At 40.3% G+C, this 24099-nt stretch overlaps 1 protein-coding gene, 9 non-coding genes and 2 pseudogenes across 14 annotated transcripts in view; 11 read left to right on the forward strand and 1 right to left on the reverse strand.

The window, feature by feature from the left end:
• The first annotated feature begins 572 nt into the window (after nt 1-572).
• LOC146750792 (U1 spliceosomal RNA) lies at nt 573-707 on the forward strand (annotated as a pseudogene).
• Nucleotides 708-1333: 626 nt separating this feature from the next.
• On the forward strand, nt 1334-1498 carry LOC146750793 (U1 spliceosomal RNA). Its single transcript, XR_014930477.1, has one exon. It is a non-coding gene; the product is annotated as a U1 spliceosomal RNA (small nuclear RNA).
• Nucleotides 1499-2125: 627 nt separating this feature from the next.
• On the forward strand, nt 2126-2290 carry LOC144347486 (U1 spliceosomal RNA). The gene has a single exon (XR_013419632.2). It is a non-coding gene; the product is annotated as a U1 spliceosomal RNA (small nuclear RNA).
• Nucleotides 2291-2916: 626 nt separating this feature from the next.
• Nucleotides 2917-3081, forward strand: LOC146750794 (U1 spliceosomal RNA). Its single transcript, XR_014930479.1, has one exon. It is a non-coding gene; the product is annotated as a U1 spliceosomal RNA (small nuclear RNA).
• Nucleotides 3082-9402: 6321 nt separating this feature from the next.
• Nucleotides 9403-9537, forward strand: LOC146750795 (U1 spliceosomal RNA; annotated as a pseudogene).
• Nucleotides 9538-10162: 625 nt separating this feature from the next.
• Nucleotides 10163-10327, forward strand: LOC146750796 (U1 spliceosomal RNA). Its single transcript, XR_014930480.1, has one exon. It is a non-coding gene; the product is annotated as a U1 spliceosomal RNA (small nuclear RNA).
• A 627-nt stretch (nt 10328-10954) lies between these two features.
• LOC146750797 (U1 spliceosomal RNA) lies at nt 10955-11119 on the forward strand. Its single transcript, XR_014930481.1, has one exon. It is a non-coding gene; the product is annotated as a U1 spliceosomal RNA (small nuclear RNA).
• Nucleotides 11120-11746: 627 nt separating this feature from the next.
• On the forward strand, nt 11747-11911 carry LOC146750798 (U1 spliceosomal RNA). Its single transcript, XR_014930482.1, has one exon. It is a non-coding gene; the product is annotated as a U1 spliceosomal RNA (small nuclear RNA).
• Nucleotides 11912-12538: 627 nt separating this feature from the next.
• Nucleotides 12539-12703, forward strand: LOC146750799 (U1 spliceosomal RNA). Its single transcript, XR_014930486.1, has one exon. It is a non-coding gene; the product is annotated as a U1 spliceosomal RNA (small nuclear RNA).
• A 627-nt stretch (nt 12704-13330) lies between these two features.
• LOC144362793 (U1 spliceosomal RNA) lies at nt 13331-13495 on the forward strand. The gene has a single exon (XR_013422622.1). It is a non-coding gene; the product is annotated as a U1 spliceosomal RNA (small nuclear RNA).
• A 627-nt stretch (nt 13496-14122) lies between these two features.
• On the forward strand, nt 14123-14287 carry LOC144360144 (U1 spliceosomal RNA). The gene has a single exon (XR_013422165.1). It is a non-coding gene; the product is annotated as a U1 spliceosomal RNA (small nuclear RNA).
• A 1751-nt stretch (nt 14288-16038) lies between these two features.
• LOC100375507 (oxysterol-binding protein-related protein 8-like) overlaps nt 16039-24099 on the reverse strand; it is a 90122-nt gene continuing 82061 nt past the window's right edge. For all 5 annotated transcript variants that reach the window (XM_085500057.1, XM_085500052.1, XM_085500063.1 and 2 more), the window contains 5 exons: nt 23920-23955; nt 23189-23289; nt 22188-22373; nt 21376-21650; nt 16039-20542 (listed from right to left, as the gene is read on the reverse strand). In XM_085500057.1, the coding sequence (XP_085356183.1) occupies nt 20283-20542; nt 21376-21650; nt 22188-22373; nt 23189-23289; nt 23920-23955 (858 nt within the window). In that variant the 3' untranslated portion in view covers nt 16039-20282. The remainder of the gene's footprint in view (nt 20543-21375; nt 21651-22187; nt 22374-23188; nt 23290-23919; nt 23956-24099) is intronic.

Here is a 24099-nt window from a genome sequence, read left to right on the forward strand (position 1 = left end):
CCGTCATAACACCGGAATCACCATTATCTGCAGCAAAAATCTTGTGTACTATGGGATTCTCGCCTCACCACTCCAAGCTCACATTCAGGCCGTCATATTGTACATGGTTAATGTTATTAAACATGAAATCTGGAAATCCAGATGCTACGCCAACTTTGAAAAACAGCATGTCACATATGCAGAAGTCCTCATAAACACCAAGAGGTATATTAGTTCCAGAATCGAAGCCGACATCAATAATGAGGACACCGATACCGTCTCGGAAAAATGGCAATTCCTCATCGAAAAGACCAACTCCAAAGTGAAATCTAAACTTTAGGGTTCTGTTTTTCTGTCTTTTGTTTCATCTTTCCTGTTGTCTGTTAGCCTTTTATTTATTTATTTGTCGTGCTTTTGGTTTAACAACTGTTTCAAAAGATCAGGCAGGGAGGATCGTAACCTCGTGTGCCTAGACCCAGCGTGGCTGGCCTGCCTAGGGTGCACAGTTGTAGGTTAGAGTAGATTTTCCTTTGTTTTTGTTGTTGTTGGTATTCTTTGTCTTAGAGTAGGGTTTTTTTTTGCCACCCTAAAACAAAAATAGGCGGTTCCCTCAGGGAGAGGCCCTCCCATTGCACTTCGGCTGGGCTGACACCTGCGATCGCCCCAAATGTGGGCGACTCGGGCGCATAATTTATGTTAGTGGGGGACTGCGTTCGCGCTATCCCCTGATAATGAAACTAAAAAATCAGATCTAATTTCTTACATTGGTCATCTCTAGTGAGAAATCGCGCAGATCCGCCTCATGTGAGAACAATGTGGGTTTCCTAACTAGATTTTCAGGGAAATGTCGACCATTGATCAAGTTATTATTATTTATTAAAAATGGACAGGTTTTCGATGTACTAAGCAATGAAATAATCGAGAGTTGGCCAGATCCACAGGTCACCTGTACTTGTCGAGTACTGACGCCCTCACACGCCGCGTTTCGCATAAAAGAAAACCCATTGGTTGACAGCAACCATATGATTTGGGGGGCTACGGACGCTGATAGGATGATCGCTGGCATGGGATTAGTGCCGCTTGGTGTGCGTGCATAATCTCTCTCTCTCTCTACCCAGAATCCTTTGTGGCCAAGTTTGTCGCGAATTTTCAGTATATACAACGCATTTCGTGGAGTCAAATGTCCATGAGCGACCATTAAAATCATGTGGTTAATATTTAAGTCATGACATTACCAGTCTATTGTGTGCAACTACTAGTTAGAATACGATTTTTTTCCAGATGCTCTTGGCACTCACCGTCGTGTCTGTTTTGTTTCATTCCATGGGGTACTCCGTTGTTGACAGTCAATGGCATACTTACCTGGCGTAGGGGTTAACCGTGATCATGGAGGCGGTTCCCTCAGGGAGAGGCCCTCCCATTGCACTTCGGCTGGGCTGACACCTGCGATCGCCCCAAATGTGGGCGACTCGGGCGCATAATTTATGTTAGTGGGGGACTGCGTTCGCGCTATCCCCTGATAATGAAACTAAAAAATCAGATCTAATTTCTTACATTGGTCATCTCTAGTGAGAAATCGCGCAGATCCGCCTCATGTGAGAACAATGTGGGTTTCCTAACTAGATTTTCAGGGAAATGTCGACCATTGATCAAGTTATTATTATTTATTAAAAATGGACAGGTTTTCGATGTACTAAGCAATGAAATAATCGAGAGTTGGCCAGATCCACAGGTCACCTGTACTTGTCGAGTACTGACGCCCACACACGCCGCGTTTCGCATAAAAGAAAACCCATTGGTTGACAGCAACCATATGATTTGGGGGGCTACGGACGCTGATAGGATGATCGCTGGCATGGGATTAGTGCCGCTTGGTGTGCGTGCATAATCTCTCTCTCTCTCTACCCAGAATCCTTTGTGGCCAAGTTTGTCGCGAATTTTCAGTATATACAACGCATTTCGTGGAGTCAAATGTCCATGAGCGACCATTAAAATCATGTGGTTAATATTTAAGTCATGACATTACCAGTCTATTGTGTGCAACTACTAGTTAGAATACGATTTTTTTTCCAGATGCTCTTGGCACTCACCGTCGTGTCTGTTTTGTTTCATTCCATGGGGTACTCCGTTGTTGACAGTCAATGGCATACTTACCTGGCGTAGGGGTTAACCGTGATCATGGAGGCGGTTCCCTCAGGGAGAGGCCCTCCCATTGCACTTCGGCTGGGCTGACACCTGCGATCGCCCCAAATGTGGGCGACTCGGGCGCATAATTTATGTTAGTGGGGGACTGCGTTCGCGCTATCCCCTGATAATGAAACTAAAAAATCAGATCTAATTTCTTACATTGGTCATCTCTAGTGAGAAATCGCGCAGATCCGCCTCATGTGAGAACAATGTGGGTTTCCTAACTAGATTTTCAGGGAAATGTCGACCATTGATCAAGTTATTATTATTTATTAAAAATGGACAGGTTTTCGATGTACTAAGCAATGAAATAATCGAGAGTTGGCCAGATCCACAGGTCACCTGTACTTGTCGAGTACTGACGCCCTCACACGCCGCGTTTCGCATAAAAAAAAACCCATTGGTTGACAGCAACCATATGATTTGGGGGGCTACGGACGCTGATAGGATGATCGCTGGCATGGGATTAGTGCCGCTTGGTGTGCGTGCATAATCTCTCTCTCTCTCTACCCAGAATCCTTTGTGGCCAAGTTTGTCGCGAATTTTCAGTATATACAACGCATTTCGTGGAGTCAAATGTCCATGAGCGACCATTAAAATCATGTGGTTAATATTTAAGTCATGACATTACCAGTCTATTGTGTGCAACTACTAGTTAGAATACGATTTTTTTCCAGATGCTCTTGGCACTCACCGTCGTGTCTGTTTTGTTTCATTCCATGGGGTACTCCGTTGTTGACAGTCAATGGCATACTTACCTGGCGTAGGGGTTAACCGTGATCATGGAGGCGGTTCCCTCAGGGAGAGGCCCTCCCATTGCACTTCGGCTGGGCTGACACCTGCGATCGCCCCAAATGTGGGCGACTCGGGCGCATAATTTATGTTAGTGGGGGACTGCGTTCGCGCTATCCCCTGATAATGAAACTAAAAAATCAGATCTAATTTCTTACATTGGTCATCTCTAGTGAGAAATCGCGCAGATCCGCCTCATGTGAGAACAATGTGGGTTTCCTAACTAGATTTTCAGGGAAATGTCGACCATTGATCAAGTTATTATTATTTATTAAAAATGGACAGGTTTTCGATGTACTAAGCAATGAAATAATCGAGAGTTGGCCAGATCCACAGGTCACCTGTACTTGTCGAGTACTGACGCCCTCACACGCCGCGTTTCGCATAAAAGAAAACCCATTGGTTGACAGCAACCATATGATTTGGGGGGCTACGGACGCTGATAGGATGATCGCTGGCATGGGATTAGTGCCGCTTGGTGTGCGTGCATAATCTCTCTCTCTCTCTACCCAGAATCCTTTGTGGCCAAGTTTGTCGCGAATTTTCAGTATATACAACGCATTTCGTGGAGTCAAATGTCCATGAGCGACCATTAAAATCATGTGGTTAATATTTAAGTCATGACATTACCAGTCTATTGTGTGCAACTACTAGTTAGAATACGATTTTTTCCAGATGCTCTTGGCACTCACCGTCGTGTCTGTTTTGTTTCATTCCATGGGGTACTCCGTTGTTGACAGTCAATGGCATACTTACCTGGCGTAGGGGTTAACCGTGATCTCTAGGCCTGCTTTCTGCTGTTGGTATAACCATTGTCCAGCTTCCTGCTACTGGTGACTTGACTGCTGATCAACCCTTATCCTTGCTGCTTCTCTTTGGTGAGTAATTGCTTGATTGTTTCTGGTTACTGTATTTGTTGTTGTCTCCCCGGGTGTGTGCCATCTTTGGCCCCCGGGGAAAGTCCGGAAGCTGCCGTGAAGAGAAGACACTGCGAAGCGCTCCTGAAGAAACCAGCTCCTGTCTCGTTCTGCTCTGCTTGGTGAGTCTTACCCATTTTTTGTCTGCTTGTCGCTAGTTTTCTACTTGGCGTCCTGTGTATCCTGTGTGGTTGGTGTCACCTATCTGGAGGACTGGCCTTTGCGCCGTTTCCCAAATCCTCCCCCGATTGTTGATCACTGCTCTGACGAGAATGAGGCGAGATTCCTCTATCTCGGTCACGTTGACTGAACCTGTCAAACCAGTTGACCTGTTCAAAAGAATTAAAGAGTTAGGTATTAATATTGACGACTTGACGTGTGTCCAGCCTCTGCCTGGTAACAAGTATGATATAACATTCACTTCATTCAGCAAAAGAAGAGAAAATGAACGGAAATTTGAAAAGATGCATGGCGTAGAAGATTGCAAAAATTTTACTGAGTACACGATCGTCACCCTTTTCCATATCCCATCTGAGACCAACGACAACGAAATTCGGTACACTCTTAGCCAATATGGCGAGGTCTTGGCCTCCCGCTTCTGTACCTACCACTTCGCTCCAAAAGTGTTCAATGGTAACCGCCAATATAAAATGAAATTGAGATCTAACATTCCATCTGCGTTACGTATCTCCGGACGTAATGTTTGGGTTTCATACATGGGACAAGTGAGAACATGCAACAGATGCCAGCAATCAGGTCACTTATCCAAAGACTGCAAAACCACCATTTGCAACAGATGCCTTGAGCATGGCCATTCGACAAATGACTGTGACAAAACCATTGTGTGCACTATCTGCCACAAACCCGGTCACATCGCTCGGAATTGCAAAATCTCCTTTGCTAACCAAGTCTCTAAAAGTCCCTCATGGGCAAATGCGCCACCAATGTCCTCTAGCTGCAAATGTGGAAACTTCGTTGCAGCCTTGGACATCAAGTGCATGTACTGCTCAGATCTGGTCCCTCCAAAAGAAGCAACTATAGAATCATGTACCAAGTGCTCCAAAAAATCCGAATCCCCATATGTAGAAGTCGCATGCCAGGACTGTTTACCCACCATTGAAGATATGGTCATAGAAAATACCACCGGAGAAAACACAACCGCCAACACAACCACCAACCCTCCGTCTGAGTCTCCTGTTCATGCTCCCACGGCCTCTTCTAGGTTACCAGTTACCAAATCAAACGAACCATCTGTTACCCAAAAACAGACACCCAAGATCCCAGCCAACACGGAGAATATGACCAATGAAATGGATCAACCAACACCAGCCCACAGTAGTGGTGAAAGCTCTCAATCATCATATGAGACTGCCATAGTCACACTGCCGCAGCCAGCTACAGCCCACCCTGGTCCAGAAAACACGAAACCTCCAACAGAAGATAGAAAAAGACACTTCTCAGATGATGGTCAAACAGATGAAAGTGCAAAAAAAATGAAACCACCGGAAGTGACCAAACTTCATGAAATTGTTACTAAAAATGCTAAGTTTACTTGCAACCAGTTCGCCAGCATTGGTTGCGAATTCATTGCTGAATCCTTTGCCAGCCTGCGTTCCCACTGTAAGAAGGAACATGGAGAGAGGGGAGTGAAATTATTTTGTCCGGTGTCAGCCTGCAAATTTTCCTCCGGCACAACATTGGCTTGGACAAAACATGTACACACAACACATACACACTTCTTATCGCAGCAGACGATAGAAAGTTTACAGCAGTGTCTCACCCTTAACCAGTAATATCATGACTACCATCGCCTCTATAAACATCCAGGGACTACGCAACCAAGCCTCCAGACTCGCCTTCTTTAACCACTGCCATAGCGCCAAATTCGACCTTATCTGCATCCAGGAAACGTATATGAGCTCTTGTGATGATGCGGAGCAATGGGAGATGGAATGGGGTGGACGCATCCTGTATAGCCTTGGGTCTAAACACTCAAGAGGCGTGGCCATCCTTTTCTCTCCAGCCTTCCAAGCGAAGTACAATGAAGTTCATACGGATTCTGAAGGCAGAGTTGTTTCTGTCTCCATCACGCATGGCACCACTTCCTTTCGTTTGTGTTCTGTCTATGCCCCCAATAATCCTCAGGCTCGCATTAGCTTCTTCGGTTCTCTTGCTCAATATTTGCCCCCAAACAAAGAGACAATCCTATGTGGTGATTTCAATTGTGTCAGTGATCCACTGCTTGACAAACTTGGTGGACTTGATAGCCCAGAAGTCCGGGCCGGCTCTGATGTCCTTAATTCCATCTGCTCTGACTATAATATCACTGATCACTGGCGCATTTCCCATCCCTCAACGAAGGAATTCACCTGGAGGAGTGCCAACAACGCTTCTGCATCTAGAATTGACAAGTTTCTGACCCCCAAAAACATGACCACTGAATCTAAAATCATTCCTTGTCCATTCTCTGACCATGAATTCATCACCTGTGTACTCAAGATGCCAACATCCATCGCAAGAGGTCGAGGTGTATGGAAGTGTAATATCTCAACCCTCCAAGACCCTGTAGTCAGGAGTAGCATAAGAAAACACATCCAACAATGGAAGACCCTTAAACCTGCCTTTGACTCTATTTTGGACTGGTGGGACACAGTCAAGGCTCGGGCCAAATCACTAATCACCACGCACTCAAAACGCATATCGCAAGACAATAGAGCAAAGCTGAACAAACTTCTTCATCATTTTAAAGAACTGACACATAAGCTTAACTCGGGAGACCGTACTCGGGCTACCCTGGGATCCTACCACATTACCAAAAAGAAAATTCATGACTTACAGCTTAGGAAACTGGAAGGGACGAAAATCCGCTCGCGAGCACAACTTATTCAAGAGCAGGAAAGATGGTCAAGCGTCTTTTTAACTACAGAACGCAGACGTGGCAAGAGCAAGCTGGTCTCCAGTGTTATCAATGCTGAAGGCAAAGTGGTGTCAGATCCGGATGAAGTCCCATCTGTCTTTGCCCAATTTTATAGTAAATTATATACATCACAACCAAACTTAGACTGCAAGGAGCAAGATTTCTTCCTGGGCAAGCTCACCAGGTCTTTCTCTGACATGCAAAAACAACAACTTGACAAACCAATTATACAGAAAGAGTTACATGATGCTCTGAAGAACATGAAAGATAATAAGACCCCGGGCTTGGATGGTCTTCCCAAAGAATTTTATATGCTCTTCTGGGAAGATCTAGGAGAAGATTTCACCCAAGTTATTAATATCGCCATGACACAAGGTCAACTATCCACCTCCCAGCGTCAGGGTCTAATCACCCTGGTGAATAAGCCTTCACCCCAAGAAGGTAATCATCACGAAGCAGTGCGCCCTGGGGATAAAAGACCTATATCCCTTCTTAACGTTGACTACAAAATCGTCACGAAAGCTCTCGCCACCCGTTTATATTCTGTTCTTCCATCTGTTATCGGGCCTTTCCAAACCTGTGGTGTTGCTGGGCGGTCAATTCACCAAAACGTGCGCATCCTGAGAGATTTCACCACTTTTGCTAATAGCAGAGGCTTTGGCAGTGCTATCGTTTCTTTGGATCAGAAAAAAGCCTTTGATAGGGTTGAGTGGAAATTCCTATATAAAACCCTCATGCAGCTGAATTGCGGCTCACTCTTCTGTTCTTACATCAAGACGATCTACAATGATATCATGAGTTCGGTCACCGTCAATGGGCATGTGTCCCCTGCCTTTTCTTTATCTAGGGGTGTCCGTCAGGGCTGCCCACTCTCACCTTTGCTGTACATCATTTTCATGGAGCCGCTTGCAGCAGCTGTGCAGAGTTCAACCGAAATCAAAGGTGTGAAACTACCTGGATCAAAAACTGAATGCAAACTTCTCCAATATGCAGATGACTCCACAGCTCTGGTTACTGATAATAAGTCGTTCAAGGCTCTGTTCCAACTTTTTGAGAGATTTGGTACTGCTTCGGGCTCTGAACTCAATATGACGAAATGCAAAGGTCTCTTCCTAGGAAGCTGGAGAAACCGTTCAGACAAGCCTTATAACATTGACTGGACGGGGGTCAGAATCAAAATCAATGGCTTCTGGTTTGGGAGCATCGATATGAGTGCCGTCAATTGGGACAGTTGCGTCAAGAAGTTTAAAACCACTCTTACTCAATGGGAGAAGAGACGTCTCTCAATGGTCGGAAAAGTCATCGTCATAAACAACCTCGTTACCGCACCACTTTGGTACATTGCACACATCTACAATATTCCCAACTCTGTCATTCAGACGCTCACTCCTCTGGTTTTCAACTTCATGTGGTCTGGGAAGAAAGAATTTATAAAGCGGGAAACTTTCTATCTGCCTCTACAAGAAGGGGGATTGGGCCTGGTTAACATCCAAATGAAGGCTGATGCCATTTTTATTCAAAGTTCCTGTAGTTCTATGGTGTCGGATCTCCCAGATCGCTTCTTCCCTCTGTCCTGGGCGAATAAAAACCTTCTAGCAATTCTGGCTCTGCCTTGGTCTAACCTGTATCCGCACTTTTCTGACCCACCACAATGGCATGCTCACCTCAGAAAGTCTTGTCAACAAAACCATGCGACACTCTGCACATCCAACTGGACGATCATATCTACAAAATCTGTGTATTCCACTCTCCTTGAGAAACTATCGCATACCCCACACGTCATCTTGAAAGCTCCCCACATGAACTGGAGTAAAATTTTCGCATCGTGCCACAGTCCTCTTCTGGATAACCTGTTGAAGGAGCTGGCCTGGAAAATCGTTCACAAGGCTCTGAAGACAAAGAGCACCCTATATCATTGGGGATGCATAACTTCTCGCTCCTGCCCAAGAGTTGACTGCTCACAAGTAGAGACTCTCGACCACCTGTTCTTAGAATGTGACACACCATCCTTGCTCTGGTCCTGGCTCGAACACTATATCCGTCATAACACCGGAATCACCATTATCTGCAGCAAAAATCTTGTGTACTATGGGATTCTCGCCTCACCACTCCAAGCTCACATTCAGGCCGTCATATTGTACATGGTTAATGTTATTAAACATGAAATCTGGAAATCCAGATGCTACGCCAACTTTGAAAAACAGCATGTCACATATGCAGAAGTCCTCATAAACACCAAGAGGTATATTAGTTCCAGAATCGAAGCCGACATCAATAATGAGGACACCGATACCGTCTCGGAAAAATGGCAATTCCTCATCGAAAAGACCAACTCCAAAGTGAAATCTAAACTTTAGGGTTCTGTTTTTCTGTCTTTTGTTTCATCTTTCCTGTTGTCTGTTAGCCTTTTATTTATTTATTTGTCGTGCTTTTGGTTTAACAACTGTTTCAAAAGATCAGGCAGGGAGGATCGTAACCTCGTGTGCCTAGACCCAGCGTGGCTGGCCTGCCTAGGGTGCACAGTTGTAGGTTAGAGTAGATTTTCCTTTGTTTTTGTTGTTGTTGGTATTCTTTGTCTTAGAGTAGGGTTTTTTTTTGCCACCCTAAAACAAAAATAGGCGGTTCCCTCAGGGAGAGGCCCTCCCATTGCACTTCGGCTGGGCTGACACCTGCGATCGCCCCAAATGTGGGCGACTCGGGCGCATAATTTATGTTAGTGGGGGACTGCGTTCGCGCTATCCCCTGATAATGAAACTAAAAAATCAGATCTAATTTCTTACATTGGTCATCTCTAGTGAGAAATCGCGCAGATCCGCCTCATGTGAGAACAATGTGGGTTTCCTAACTAGATTTTCAGGGAAATGTCGACCATTGATCAAGTTATTATTATTTATTAAAAATGGACAGGTTTTCGATGTACTAAGCAATGAAATAATCGAGAGTTGGCCAGATCCACAGGTCACCTGTACTTGTCGAGTACTGACGCCCTCACACGCCGCGTTTCGCATAAAAGAAAACCCATTGGTTGACAGCAACCATATGATTTGGGGGGCTACGGACGCTGATAGGATGATCGCTGGCATGGGATTAGTGCCGCTTGGTGTGCGTGCATAATCTCTCTCTCTCTCTACCCAGAATCCTTTGTGGCCAAGTTTGTCGCGAATTTTCAGTATATACAACGCATTTCGTGGAGTCAAATGTCCATGAGCGACCATTAAAATCATGTGGTTAATATTTAAGTCATGACATTACCAGTCTATTGTGTGCAACTACTAGTTAGAATACGATTTTTTCCAGATGCTCTTGGCACTCACCGTCGTGTCTGTTTTGTTTCATTCCATGGGGTACTCCGTTGTTGACAGTCAATGGCATACTTACCTGGCGTAGGGGTTAACCGTGATCATGGAGGCGGTTCCCTCAGGGAGAGGCCCTCCCATTGCACTTCGGCTGGGCTGACACCTGCGATCGCCCCAAATGTGGGCGACTCGGGCGCATAATTTATGTTAGTGGGGGACTGCGTTCGCGCTATCCCCTGATAATGAAACTAAAAAATCAGATCTAATTTCTTACATTGGTCATCTCTAGTGAGAAATCGCGCAGATCCGCCTCATGTGAGAACAATGTGGGTGTCCTAACTAGATTTTCAGGGAAATGTCGACCATTGATCAAGTTATTATTATTTATTAAAAATGGACAGGTTTTCGATGTACTAAGCAATGAAATAATCGAGAGTTGGCCAGATCCACAGGTCACCTGTACTTGTCGAGTACTGACGCCCACACACGCCGCGTTTCGCATAAAAGAAAACCCATTGGTTGACAGCAACCATATGATTTGGGGGGCTACGGACGCTGATAGGATGATCGCTGGCATGGGATTAGTGCCGCTTGGTGTGCGTGCATAATCTCTCTCTCTCTCTACCCAGAATCCTTTGTGGCCAAGTTTGTCGCGAATTTTCAGTATATACAACACATTTCGTGGAGTCAAATGTCCATGAGCGACCATTAAAATCATGTGGTTAATATTTAAGTCATGACATTACCAGTCTATTGTGTGCAACTACTAGTTAGAATACGATTTTTTTTCCAGATGCTCTTGGCACTCACCGTCGTGTCTGTTTTGTTTCATTCCATGGGGTACTCCGTTGTTGACAGTCAATGGCATACTTACCTGGCGTAGGGGTTAACCGTGATCATGGAGGCGGTTCCCTCAGGGAGAGGCCCTCCCATTGCACTTCGGCTGGGCTGACACCTGCGATCGCCCCAAATGTGGGCGACTCGGGCGCATAATTTATGTTAGTGGGGGACTGCGTTCGCGCTATCCCCTGATAATGAAACTAAAAAATCAGATCTAATTTCTTACATTGGTCATCTCTAGTGAGAAATCGCGCAGATCCGCCTCATGTGAGAACAATGTGGGTTTCCTAACTAGATTTTCAGGGAAATGTCGACCATTGATCAAGTTATTATTATTTATTAAAAATGGACAGGTTTTCGATGTACTAAGCAATGAAATAATCGAGAGTTGGCCAGATCCACAGGTCACCTGTACTTGTCGAGTACTGACGCCCTCACACGCCGCGTTTCGCATAAAAGAAAACCCATTGGTTGACAGCAACCATATGATTTGGGGGGCTACGGACGCTGATAGGATGATCGCTGGCATGGGATTAGTGCCGCTTGGTGTGCGTGCATAATCTCTCTCTCTCTCTACCCAGAATCCTTTGTGGCCAAGTTTGTCGCGAATTTTCAGTATATACAACGCATTTCGTGGAGTCAAATGTCCATGAGCGACCATTAAAATCATGTGGTTAATATTTAAGTCATGACATTACCAGTCTATTGTGTGCAACTACTAGTTAGAATACGATTTTTTTTCCAGATGCTCTTGGCACTCACCGTCGTGTCTGTTTTGTTTCATTCCATGGGGTACTCCGTTGTTGACAGTCAATGGCATACTTACCTGGCGTAGGGGTTAACCGTGATCATGGAGGCGGTTCCCTCAGGGAGAGGCCCTCCCATTGCACTTCGGCTGGGCTGACACCTGCGATCGCCCCAAATGTGGGCGACTCGGGCGCATAATTTATGTTAGTGGGGGACTGCGTTCGCGCTATCCCCTGATAATGAAACTAAAAAATCAGATCTAATTTCTTACATTGGTCATCTCTAGTGAGAAATCGCGCAGATCCGCCTCATGTGAGAACAATGTGGGTTTCCTAACTAGATTTTCAGGGAAATGTCGACCATTGATCAAGTTATTATTATTTATTAAAAATGGACAGGTTTTCGATGTACTAAGCAATGAAATAATCGAGAGTTGGCCAGATCCACAGGTCACCTGTACTTGTCGAGTACTGACGCCCTCACACGCCGCGTTTCGCATAAAAGAAAACCCATTGGTTGACAGCAACCATATGATTTGGGGGGCTACGGACGCTGATAGGATGATCGCTGGCATGGGATTAGTGCCGCTTGGTGTGCGTGCATAATCTCTCTCTCTCTCTACCCAGAATCCTTTGTGGCCAAGTTTGTCGCGAATTTTCAGTATATACAACGCATTTCGTGGAGTCAAATGTCCATGAGCGACCATTAAAATCATGTGGTTAATATTTAAGTCATGACATTACCAGTCTATTGTGTGCAACTACTAGTTAGAATACGATTTTTTTTCCAGATGCTCTTGGCACTCACCGTCGTGTCTGTTTTGTTTCATTCCATGGGGTACTCCGTTGTTGACAGTCAATGGCATACTTACCTGGCGTAGGGGTTAACCGTGATCATGGAGGCGGTTCCCTCAGGGAGAGGCCCTCCCATTGCACTTCGGCTGGGCTGACACCTGCGATCGCCCCAAATGTGGGCGACTCGGGCGCATAATTTATGTTAGTGGGGGACTGCGTTCGCGCTATCCCCTGATAATGAAACTAAAAAATCAGATCTAATTTCTTACATTGGTCATCTCTAGTGAGAAATCGCGCAGATCCGCCTCATGTGAGAACAATGTGGGTTTCCTAACTAGATTTTCAGGGAAATGTCGACCATTGATCAAGTTATTATTATTTATTAAAAATGGACAGGTTTTCGATGTACTAAGCAATGAAATAATCGAGAGTTGGCCAGATCCACAGGTCACCTGTACTTGTCGAGTACTGACGCCCTCACACGCCGCGTTTCGCATAAAAGAAAACCCATTGGTTGACAGCAACCATATGATTTGGGGGGCTACGGACGCTGATAGGATGATCGCTGGCATGGGATTAGTGCCGCTTGGTGTGCGTGCATAATCTCTCTCTCTCTCTACCCAGAATCCTTTGTGGCCAAGTTTGTCGCGAATTTTCAGTATATACAACGCATTTCGTGGAGTCAAATGTCCATGAGCGACCATTAAAATCATGTGGTTAATATTTAAGTCATGACATTACCAGTCTATTGTGTGCAACTACTAGTTAGAATACGATTTTTTTTCCAGATGCTCTTGGCACTCACCGTCGTGTCTGTTTTGTTTCATTCCATGGGGTACTCCGTTGTTGACAGTCAATGGCATACTTACCTGGCGTAGGGGTTAACCGTGATCATGGAGGCGGTTCCCTCAGGGAGAGGCCCTCCCATTGCACTTCGGCTGGGCTGACACCTGCGATCGCCCCAAATGTGGGCGACTCGGGCGCATAATTTATGTTAGTGGGGGACTGCGTTCGCGCTATCCCCTGATAATGAAACTAAAAAATCAGATCTAATTTCTTACATTGGTCATCTCTAGTGAGAAATCGCGCAGATCCGCCTCATGTGAGAACAATGTGGGTTTCCTAACTAGATTTTCAGGGAAATGTCGACCATTGATCAAGTTATTATTATTTATTAAAAATGGACAGGTTTTCGATGTACTAAGCAATGAAATAATCGAGAGTTGGCCAGATCCACAGGTCACCTGTACTTGTCGAGTACTGACGCCCTCACACGCCGCGTTTCGCATAAAAGAAAACCCATTGGTTGACAGCAACCATATGATTTGGGGGGCTACGGACGCTGATAGGATGATCGCTGGCATGGGATTAGTGCCGCTTGGTGTGCGTGCATAATCTCTCTCTCTCTCTACCCAGAATCCTTTGTGGCCAAGTTTGTCGCGAATTTTCAGTATATACAACGCATTTCGTGGAGTCAAATGTCCATGAGCGACCATTAAAATCATGTGGTTAATATTTAAGTCATGACATTACCAGTCTATTGTGTGCAACTACTAGTTAGAATACGATTTTTTTTCCAGATGCTCTTGGCACTCACCGTCGTGTCTGTTTTGTTTCATTCCATGGGGTACTCCGTTGTTGACAGTCAATGGCATACTTACCTGGCGTAGGGGTTAACCGTGATCATGGAGGCGGTTCCCTCAGGGAGAGGCCCTCCCATTGCACTTCGGCTGGGCTGACACCTGCGATCGCCCCAAATGTGGGCGACTCGGGCGCATAATTTATGTTAGTGGGGGACTGCGTTCGCGCTATCCCCTGATAATGAAACTAAAAAATCAGATCTAATTTCTTACATTGGTCATCTCTAGTGAGAAATCGCGCAGATCCGCCTCATGTGAGAACAATGTGGGTTTCCTAACTAGATTTTCAGGGAAATGTCGACCATTGATCAAGTTATTATTATTTATTAAAAATGGACAGGTTTTCGATGTACTAAGCAATGAAATAATCGAGAGTTGGCCAGATCCACAGGTCACCTGTACTTGTCGAGTACTGACGCCCTCACACGCCGCGTTTCGCATAAAAGAAAACCCATTGGTTGACAGCAACCATATGATTTGGGGGGCTACGGACGCTGATAGGATGATCGCTGGCATGGGATTAGTGCCGCTTGGTGTGCGTGCATAATCTCTCTCTCTCTCTACCCAGAATCCTTTGTGGCCAAGTTTGTCGCGAATTTTCAGTATATACAACGCATTTCGTGGAGTCAAATGTCCATGAGCGACCATTAAAATCATGTGGTTAATATTTAAGTCATGACATTACCAGTCTATTGTGTGCAACTACTAGTTAGAATACGATTTTTTCCAGATGCTCTTGGCACTCACCGTCGTGTCTGTTTTGTTTCATTCCATGGGGTACTCCGTTGTTGACAGTCAATGGTAGGGTAAATGAACCTTGGTTGACTAAGATTGTTCACGTCAATATGCAGTAAGAGGTATTAACCAAGACTTGCCATTTATTTTTATCGCAAAATGGAGGTGTAAACGCGAAATCATGTGGTGGTGATATCGCGTTCACCCCAAATTTCGCGAAACAATTTTTTTTCGAATTTTTTTATTATTATAATTGAACTGAAAAAAATCACAGCTGGGCCAGTTTTGGGGGCAACCTTGAAAAGCATCATCAAAGTATATGTGAAATGCTCACTCTTGAAAACTATTGCCATTTATGTAGGACTGGGACGCCTCACTTATTCTTCACACATTCAGAAATGTTAACAATTTTCTATTTTGCTCTGTATTGCATACTCGGCCACGAAACGTCGGACGAATTCAGCACGGCCTGAACATGGACTTGAACTACAGTCTAATAACGAGTCTCAGGTAGGATACAGAACAAAATGAAAATCGGGAAAACATAAACAGATGAAATGAATGACAAATCAAAATGACCTTCAGACGTTTCCCGAGCACTACATTCTTCTTAAAATTAGGCCCGGGATATGCAGGTTTGTACCAATAAATTGAAATACTCCTTTAGCGATAGGGGGGGGGAGTGCACCCCTCTTTCACATGGAACTATGAGCACATGCGTTTTCGAACATATAGCCCAGGGTTTCAGCCATACCAAGAAAATGATCAAGTATATGACTTCTTTGTTCAAACAAACTCGCCTGTTCAAAGGGAAGTGGTCATTGCATCTCGTCTTGTTGGGACTAATAGCGATTTATACAACTCATGAAAAATACATGTCTTTTTTTTAAACATAAAATTCAAAATTAATGCAGGGGAGTCGTCACCTGCGCATACGTCAGATGGCCATAGCGTGTCATTGTTTACAAACAAGCTTCCACCCATGAGCCTTTGCGTTTTTAGCGTGTGTTATTGTTGCTTGTGACTCAATTCCAGCGCGTGCGCAGGTGACGACCCTCTCGCTTTAAACTTGCTCAACATGCACAAGACACCCATGGACCACATCCTGAAGGCAAGTATCACTGGGAGACAACATTTAGAACGTGTGCATACTCGTGACAAAGCATTTCAATAATAAAATGTATACACAATACATATGTAACCAGATAAAACTTTATTGATATGTATACATTCAAAACAATATGTTTGATGCCTCAACAAACACAGATCACAAGATATACCTTTGCTGCTATTTATTAAAACTAACCAACTTATTAAATGCTAAAAAAAATGTATGTGTAGTTTTAAAATGAACAATAAATATACACTGTAGCTGGTAATTGTTTAGATATTTAGTTAAGCCATCAGATTTAAAAATCTAGCACACTAGAAAGGCTTTTTCCCTGGTTATATCACAAAATATTCAACTTTAAATTACCAATTTTAACCGGAAGAAAAATATCACAAGTGCCCTCAATCTAGTACAATTAAAATGCCTTTGTTTTTAACAGAGTTGCACTAACACAGGGCATGACCATATAAATGGTGACATTCCTATTGTGCAGTATTTAGTATGCATAAGTTTTATTTATAGTTTAATTGTAAAATAAGTATTCTCTAAATTTACAATACTCCAGGTTTATTGCACTCCTGTGTTGTCGCCTTTATTTTAATAAAATTAAAATAAATTCCACTAAATCAGTATATTTATTACATATACATAATAAATGCCAAAACTGTAGTTTCTCATTACAACTTTAAAAAAAAAGACATGACCTCAATCTACAGAAAACAGTTACTGTAAAATTATTTATTTTCACTGGCATTTAAGTTCATTATTTTGATGTTGAAGCAATTTTGGGTTTTAAAGATCACAAACTTTGCAGAGAAACAATGAGTTCCATGTTCATGTGGATTTAAATTTAGCATATTTTACTTCAACAAAAATAGCAAAATTAAAAACTAGCGAATAATTAATGCATTTACACTATCTGAACTTCTGTTTACTGTAAACAAATTAATTTTGCTATTTTATAATTGACCATATTTACAAGTTCTCAAGTGAATTCTGTTGTAATTGTACATTGTTTGCATGGATATGAATTCAACAGATTTCAGTGATCAGAAAAATAGCGAAATTAAAAACCAATTAATGAGTAAACTATATCAAAACTTCTTACTGTGACCATTCATCCACAGGTTTTATGATCAGTTATCTGAAGTACACATTATACAAACAACTATAGCTTGGCAAGGTTCAGAAAATTGAAATTTGATTCTACATTTAAATGAAGAACTTTATTTATTGAACACTGTACAGGTGGGTTTTCAAATTACTACAACTTTAGTATGCTCATTGAAATAAGCTCAAACTGAAACAAAACACATTATTCAAACATTGCCTCACAGAAGTCTTCTTCAATAGACTCGCTAATTAAAAATCAGTTAACACACAGTTACACCAATAATCCTGTATATAACTTACTTCTGAACAATAGCACCAGACTAAAACTTTACCTTGCCGCAGATAGTGTTTCCTCCCAGTTTGACACATTATAAATTCCTTTAGCATACCAGTTAGTTATTGATACTGAAAAATATTTTCAGTATAAACACTATCTAAAATGTCAATTCAAAGTCAAATAAATTAACTTTAAAACATGCCTTTTTAAAAGTGCAACATTTTATAATGACTGATTATGACAAAATTGTATGAAGTTTAATACACTATTTAGATCTACAAAATAAGTTGTAAAATACGATACAAAATTTTCTTACAGTTGTTTGTGCATGCGCACTGAAGTGTGTCTATGGTCTAAATTAGTCGTATTAAAATGATCCAGTATTTTATATACAACTGTTGGTTTATACACACTTGCATTGGAGATGTGCTTCTAATAGAGCAAATACAGTATGTGCACTTTGAATAGAGCAAATACAACATCTATTTGAATTGCAAAACTTGTGAAAGCAGATTGGTGGTAGGTACAAAGCCTTGCAGCTTCTCTAACAACAACAATCAGCATACAAACCAACAACAGATATCAGTGACTCTGTCCAACCATGTATAGAAAAACAAATGTTATAATGTGACAATCTGGGACATAAATACACGCTTTCATTGGACTATAAAGAATTTAATACTCTTTTAGTTCCTACATTTAAGAACTGAATAATTTAAATAAAGGTAAATAATTGTGGTTGTCGTCAATAAGTAAGAATAATAAAAATTACTACAAACTCTATATAATAATATGAATGAATGAATTAAAGGTAAATAAATAACTTGTTACTTGTAAATTAGGTTAAATATTTTCTTTCTGTAAACTCAGTTTGAAAATAAGTGTTATTCCTGTTACTGAAGACTAGTCATTATTTGATTATAGAAGAAACATTTTGATGGTGGGGTAATAATTCAAAATATTTAGTTTGATTTCATCTGTTTACAGTAGTTCATGGCAATATTCCTATCACTAAACAGAAGATGTCAGTCAGTAGACTAACAACTAAACAGCCAATAGTAACACACATTTCCCATCTTCCTACAAATTTTAAAATGATTAAACATTTATTTAACTAGAAACTATATAAGTGTTCTATTTGTGTGATATTGGTAATCATTGATCCTTTAATAATGAGATAAAGAGTTTTTAAAACGCTAGAAATATAATAACCCTTTTTTGCATATTTAGAAAGTATTTACTAGGTCAAATTGTTTTTTTTTTTAAAGATATTGAGATCACCATTGTTATCATGCAGTGCATGTTTGAATTGTGTGACCCATTTTGTACATGCTATGGAGCATAGCTCAGTCAGAATGATTTCAAAACATGTACAAAAATATAACATTAAAATACCCGACCAGATGTAAAAATCACAGAAGATGAGAACAAATAATTTGTTAAATAAAACTATAGCTATGTACAGAAAAACATATACATATAAACTGTCAATAGACTAAGTGTATTTTAATTGAAAGGTAGAAAATACTAGATACGTTGTACCTAAGTCTTTTAAGCAGGTCTCCTCAAGTCTATTGCATGCACTACCAGTATATATTATTGATTGTGTATTTCTCTAGACAAGCTTATCGCAATTACCAAAATATTTCTAACTTCTCCTAAAAAAAAGATACCATTGTCTATTATTACATTGGGGCAAGCATTATTACAACATAATCAAAACCGATGATTGAAAGTTTGGCAAAGGTACAAATGTAACATTGTATGATGATACACTAAATTCCAAAGATAGAACATTGTACTGATCTCATAGTAGTAAAAAGACGGTTGTGCTTGATATCATTTTGAAAAAAAACACACCCAGAGATACAAACGCACAAAATGTTTGGTTGAATAAGTATCAAATCTTTGCAAAGCAGAATTATAATTTCACTTACTTCACACAGAGATTGATCAAGTGTTTTTTTTCTTCTGATAATCTTGACAATATTATTAAACTAAGGCACTCCTATGAGGTACATTAAGACAATTTTGGAAGAAGCAGAATTCCGAAAAAACAGATTTCCGAATATAGGATAATGTATAGTAATAAAAGACATGTACATGTCAACTAGGCAGAGTTGTCCTCAGGGGGACAGCTGTTACATCAGGCCATGACTGTAAACATCAAGTCTGTATGTCAGATGGATTCATTCTGTTATATAAACTCCCAGCAAAGTACTTCAGATGAACATTATAAAATGGCTTATGAGATCATTGGAATGGTGAAGAAATTGTTAGTTGGAACAGTATAAAAATGGTAACGATTTCATAGACACTATCAAATATATCAGAAACATCAAATTTCAATGATAAGCCATATTTAAACTATTATTTTTTTTTTCTTTTTAATAAAAACAATGCTTGGTTTCACTGCATTATATCCCTTTATGATGCAAACTCTGTAATTTGTGTCGCAAGAAAATTGTACTTTTCATGAACTGAGAAGACCACACAGTTGGTAAAGCTACTATTTTTTGTTTTGTTAAAGAGAATTGTGGTGGTAACAGAAGCAGCAAGGGGATTTCAACATGTGAATTTTATATGAAGCTGTAGTTCGAAAATGGATAGATAATTTATCTTAAATAATATTTTAGATTATGTACAGTATGTATGTGTAGAGAAAAAAATATCCACAGAGGCACAGTTTTTTTTAAATTGAATGACCTTATTATCGGGTAGATTAAATGTTTGAAGCTTTGTGTGGGTAAGCTGGTAGGAATTTTAATGTATAACATTAATAAAAAAAAATGGTTTTCAACCATTTAAAACTAACTTGGCCACTTGTATTTAAAAATACAAGTGCACTGGAGTGAGCAATGGAAGGGTGATGGGCAGTGTGGCTGCAGCGGCATTAGATACACCATGGAGGTATGTTGCATACACTCATGACTGCTGCTATTCATTTTGTTTGAGGAAATAATTAAGAAGCACCTGTGTGAGTAAGACAATACAAAGTAAAAGCCAGTCTTTGCTCCGAAGTCCAAACATGAACTGATTTTCTTCTTGGTGTCTAGCTATTGTCAGTAATTGGTGGCTAATAACTTTCAGTTGATCTGTGCATTGTTGTTGACTCTCGTGTAAAGGCTGTATTGCATTCAGAATATTTGAAGTATTATGAGAGCCTTTGGTGCTGCTTTTGTTACTAGAATGCTCATCTGAAATAAACCACACAGTACATAAATGTTATATAATGCACTATTCTACTTGTTTGAATATTGTATCGCGATAAAAGTTGTATTGCCAGCTAAATGTTACCACTGTGACTGAGTGAACTTAGAACATTAAACATACACACTTCCTAGACTAGTTGTGTTTAGTATGTATCCGAAGCATAATTCAAACTGTAATGCATGGCAAGATTTATTGAAGTGTAGACATAAATAACTTTGCCAATGAACAGAACAATGTATCAGATTTGATTTTTGGTAAAGTTATTCAAAAGTTTTGCTGACAATACAACTTTAACACAACTTGTAGTTTATTTATATAGTGCAGACTTGATAAGCTCTTGCAAGTGAAATTTGAATTTAGTTCCCAAGAGCCGACACAATCTACATGTACATGATTTGGATACGGAACAAGATGGTTGCCTCAAGCAAATAACAGAAATTGCATATTATTCAGAATAATTATTACTCATTATAAGCTCGTTTATGACAATAATTTTAATGCAAGATGAATAGTGAAAGTGGCAGCCAAGGCCATACATAGAGCAAAATACAATAAAAATACAAGTAGCTTGAATTCATTGTATTTTTTCCTGACTAAAGTTTGGTGAAACATTTTGCACATTTTTTTAATATGCATTTTTTGGAATTTCTTTATCAATTTTTTACCAAATAGACATAATTTCACATCTCCTTTGAAAAAATTATGGAAACATTATTATTATGGCTTTTAATTTTGTGAGTGGCAACAACAATTCATGCTCTCAAAGGCCAGCAGCATGGAGTGAGAGATAGTTTTATAATTTCATAATTATACATACCATTATCTGAAGATTCACTGTGGTGATCTGGTGTTGACCCATCACTGTCCCCACTATGAGAATTACTTATTGGACGAAGACTCATAGTGGTTCTTGTGTGCTTGTTGTGTTTTACATGGTCTCTTTTACTTTCACGTCTGCCAAGACGACTACTCGGTGCCAGGCTGATGATACTAGTTGTTCTTACCATAGGTGTTCTGTGTTTAGTTTTTGTTTGTATGATACCGCCATATTCATACTGTTGAATATCGTTCATTGCATCCCATGGTCTGGCACTGAAAACAACAGAAATTATAACAGAAAACAATTGAGACAAGAAATGAAACCACTGGAACCTTTTAATGCCTTTTTATAGTACTGTTAAAAGAAAAGACTCCTGCTCTACAAAATTAATATTACATTAGAAGTTCAAAAAAGCTATGATTGTAAACAAATTGAAAAATGGAGAAGTGGAAAGCACACACTTGCACTGTGAAGTCAGAGAATATTTAGCAACCTTTAAAAATGACTTTCAGAAAGCATTTTCTCATTATTTAGCTAGGTTTTAAATGATTTTTAAATGATTTACTTTTATGACCAACATATGACAAATATAGCTGTCACAAAATGATCTGCACAAATAGACTGATGGACGAGTTTAAATAAATCACTGATAACTCAATTCAGAAATTTTATTTATAATACAGAGAGCCAACTTTATTTAAAGTTGAGGAGTTGAGTTAGAATTGAGGTGTACCAAAAGTACATGGTATAATTCTTCATTAACTGTATTCAGGTTTTAACAAACATTTCAAGTTGAATATGATACTTACTCTGCATGCTTGTACAGCCACTCTCCAGTTATATCATCTTGTTCAAACAACCTTGGCAACCACTCCTGACGTTTTGCTTTCCTCTCATTTTTAGCTTGTCTCTGGGCTTCCTCTAGGATAGTCTTTTCTTTGGTGGCTTCCACTTGGTCTCCTTTATTAATTGCTTCTGTCACATGAATCCACAATCTAACAATAGACACACAAATTAACATGGTTAAACAATTGACTGGCCGAGACCACTTTATAAAATCTTGTAATGGTGCTGAAGGTTCCTATGTTCTTGCTCCAGACCCTACTTAGAATATTTCATTTGTAGTAAAGCATTTTTCAACTGCTCTGAAGATTATAGAATCAGAACATCATTGTCATTGACTTGAATAAACAAAATCGTTCTGACATTTTGACAAAATTATTAAACGTCAACATTTTTACCATTTTTAACCCCATATAATTTTTTCGTATTTTTTAAAGAAGTCTTAGAATACATAGAGTTGGTAACAAAATTGCAGCGCCAGTCAAAACACTTTATTTTTCATCAACATATCAAGTTTGATTGATATCTCAGGCATTACCATTTTTAGACTATACCTTAGACTACAAAAACTAAAAATGCAAGCAGCTAAGAAAGATACAGTACATGTAGTTGTCAGAAATGGACTCTAAAAGGTAATTTTTATTATGATTAAAGTGTATAACGTTAAAGAAAAAGTAATTGGCACACCAACCACATCTACGTAGCCAATGTATAAGAGTAACCCCAGCAAATAGACTGTACAAGCTGCATTCTGCAAATTATTTGCATCTAAATAGTTTTTTGATGAATAGATCTGATGATGATAGACCCACTATAAGTTAGATATGCTATTTACTTATGTGGAGAATTCATGGATAGTCACTGAAACTCTATCTCTCTCAAAACTACTTACAATTTACACAGAAAGGCAGAGATTGAATAATCAGATAAATTTGACCTTGCCAACTAAATTATTAAAAATACGTACTTCTGTGATTCAATTTCTCCCATTTCATCCCAATTTGGGATGTACCGCTTTAGTCTTGATTTCCGAACGTCATCTGTGACATTCCAAAATAATTCAGTTTCCTATCAAAGCAAAAACATATAATTATTTTCATTTTCATAAAACCATGACTTTGCCCTTAGTGCTACAAGCTTAAGTGATCATTAATATACCGGGGTAGCTATATTGGGGATCTTGAGACTATTGAGTGAAATATTCTGATGATCTGGATCTGTGTTCATTGCAGAAAATTGCAGAAAATATGTAATTTTTTTGTTGTAGTTTTTGAATGTGCAAGTATTGTAAATTGTTTTGGTGGCAAACTTGATTGTTTTAGAATTAGGATTGCTAACGCTTTTGAAAAGCATTCCAATACAATATACTACTGTCTTGTAGTAATTCACACCAAACATGAATCATCAAATATTTCCCAAATTCAAACCATCAAATATTTCACATGATAGTTTCAAGACCCCAATAAAGATCTAGGAAAGATCTCAGAATGCTTTTAACAATAACAATGAACCAACGTTTAATATTGAATATGCAATCCAATCACAAAATGGTGTCACAAGAGGTGTGCAAGATTCTTTTAAGTCATGTCTGATTAATTGCACATGCAATGGGCATACATTCACTCATACCACTGTTAGATCTTAAAAAAGTTAGGATACAATAGATTATCATTCACCATGTATGCAGATACAACTTACCCCTGTTCTTTTATCCTTAATGTAAACTTCTCCATCCTAAACACAGATGAAAACATAGGTAAACTATTGTCGTCACAACCAGAAGATTTTACAATGGAAACAAGGACATATGCTTGTAACCGTACTTTCCCTTGCATTACAGGTATTAAAGTACATCTACATAGGAGGCCAGCGATTGTG

This window comes from Saccoglossus kowalevskii, chromosome 1, assembly GCF_978046115.1.
Source record: "Saccoglossus kowalevskii chromosome 1, keSacKowa6.1, whole genome shotgun sequence".
Classification (NCBI taxonomy): domain Eukaryota; kingdom Metazoa; phylum Hemichordata; class Enteropneusta; family Harrimaniidae; genus Saccoglossus; species Saccoglossus kowalevskii.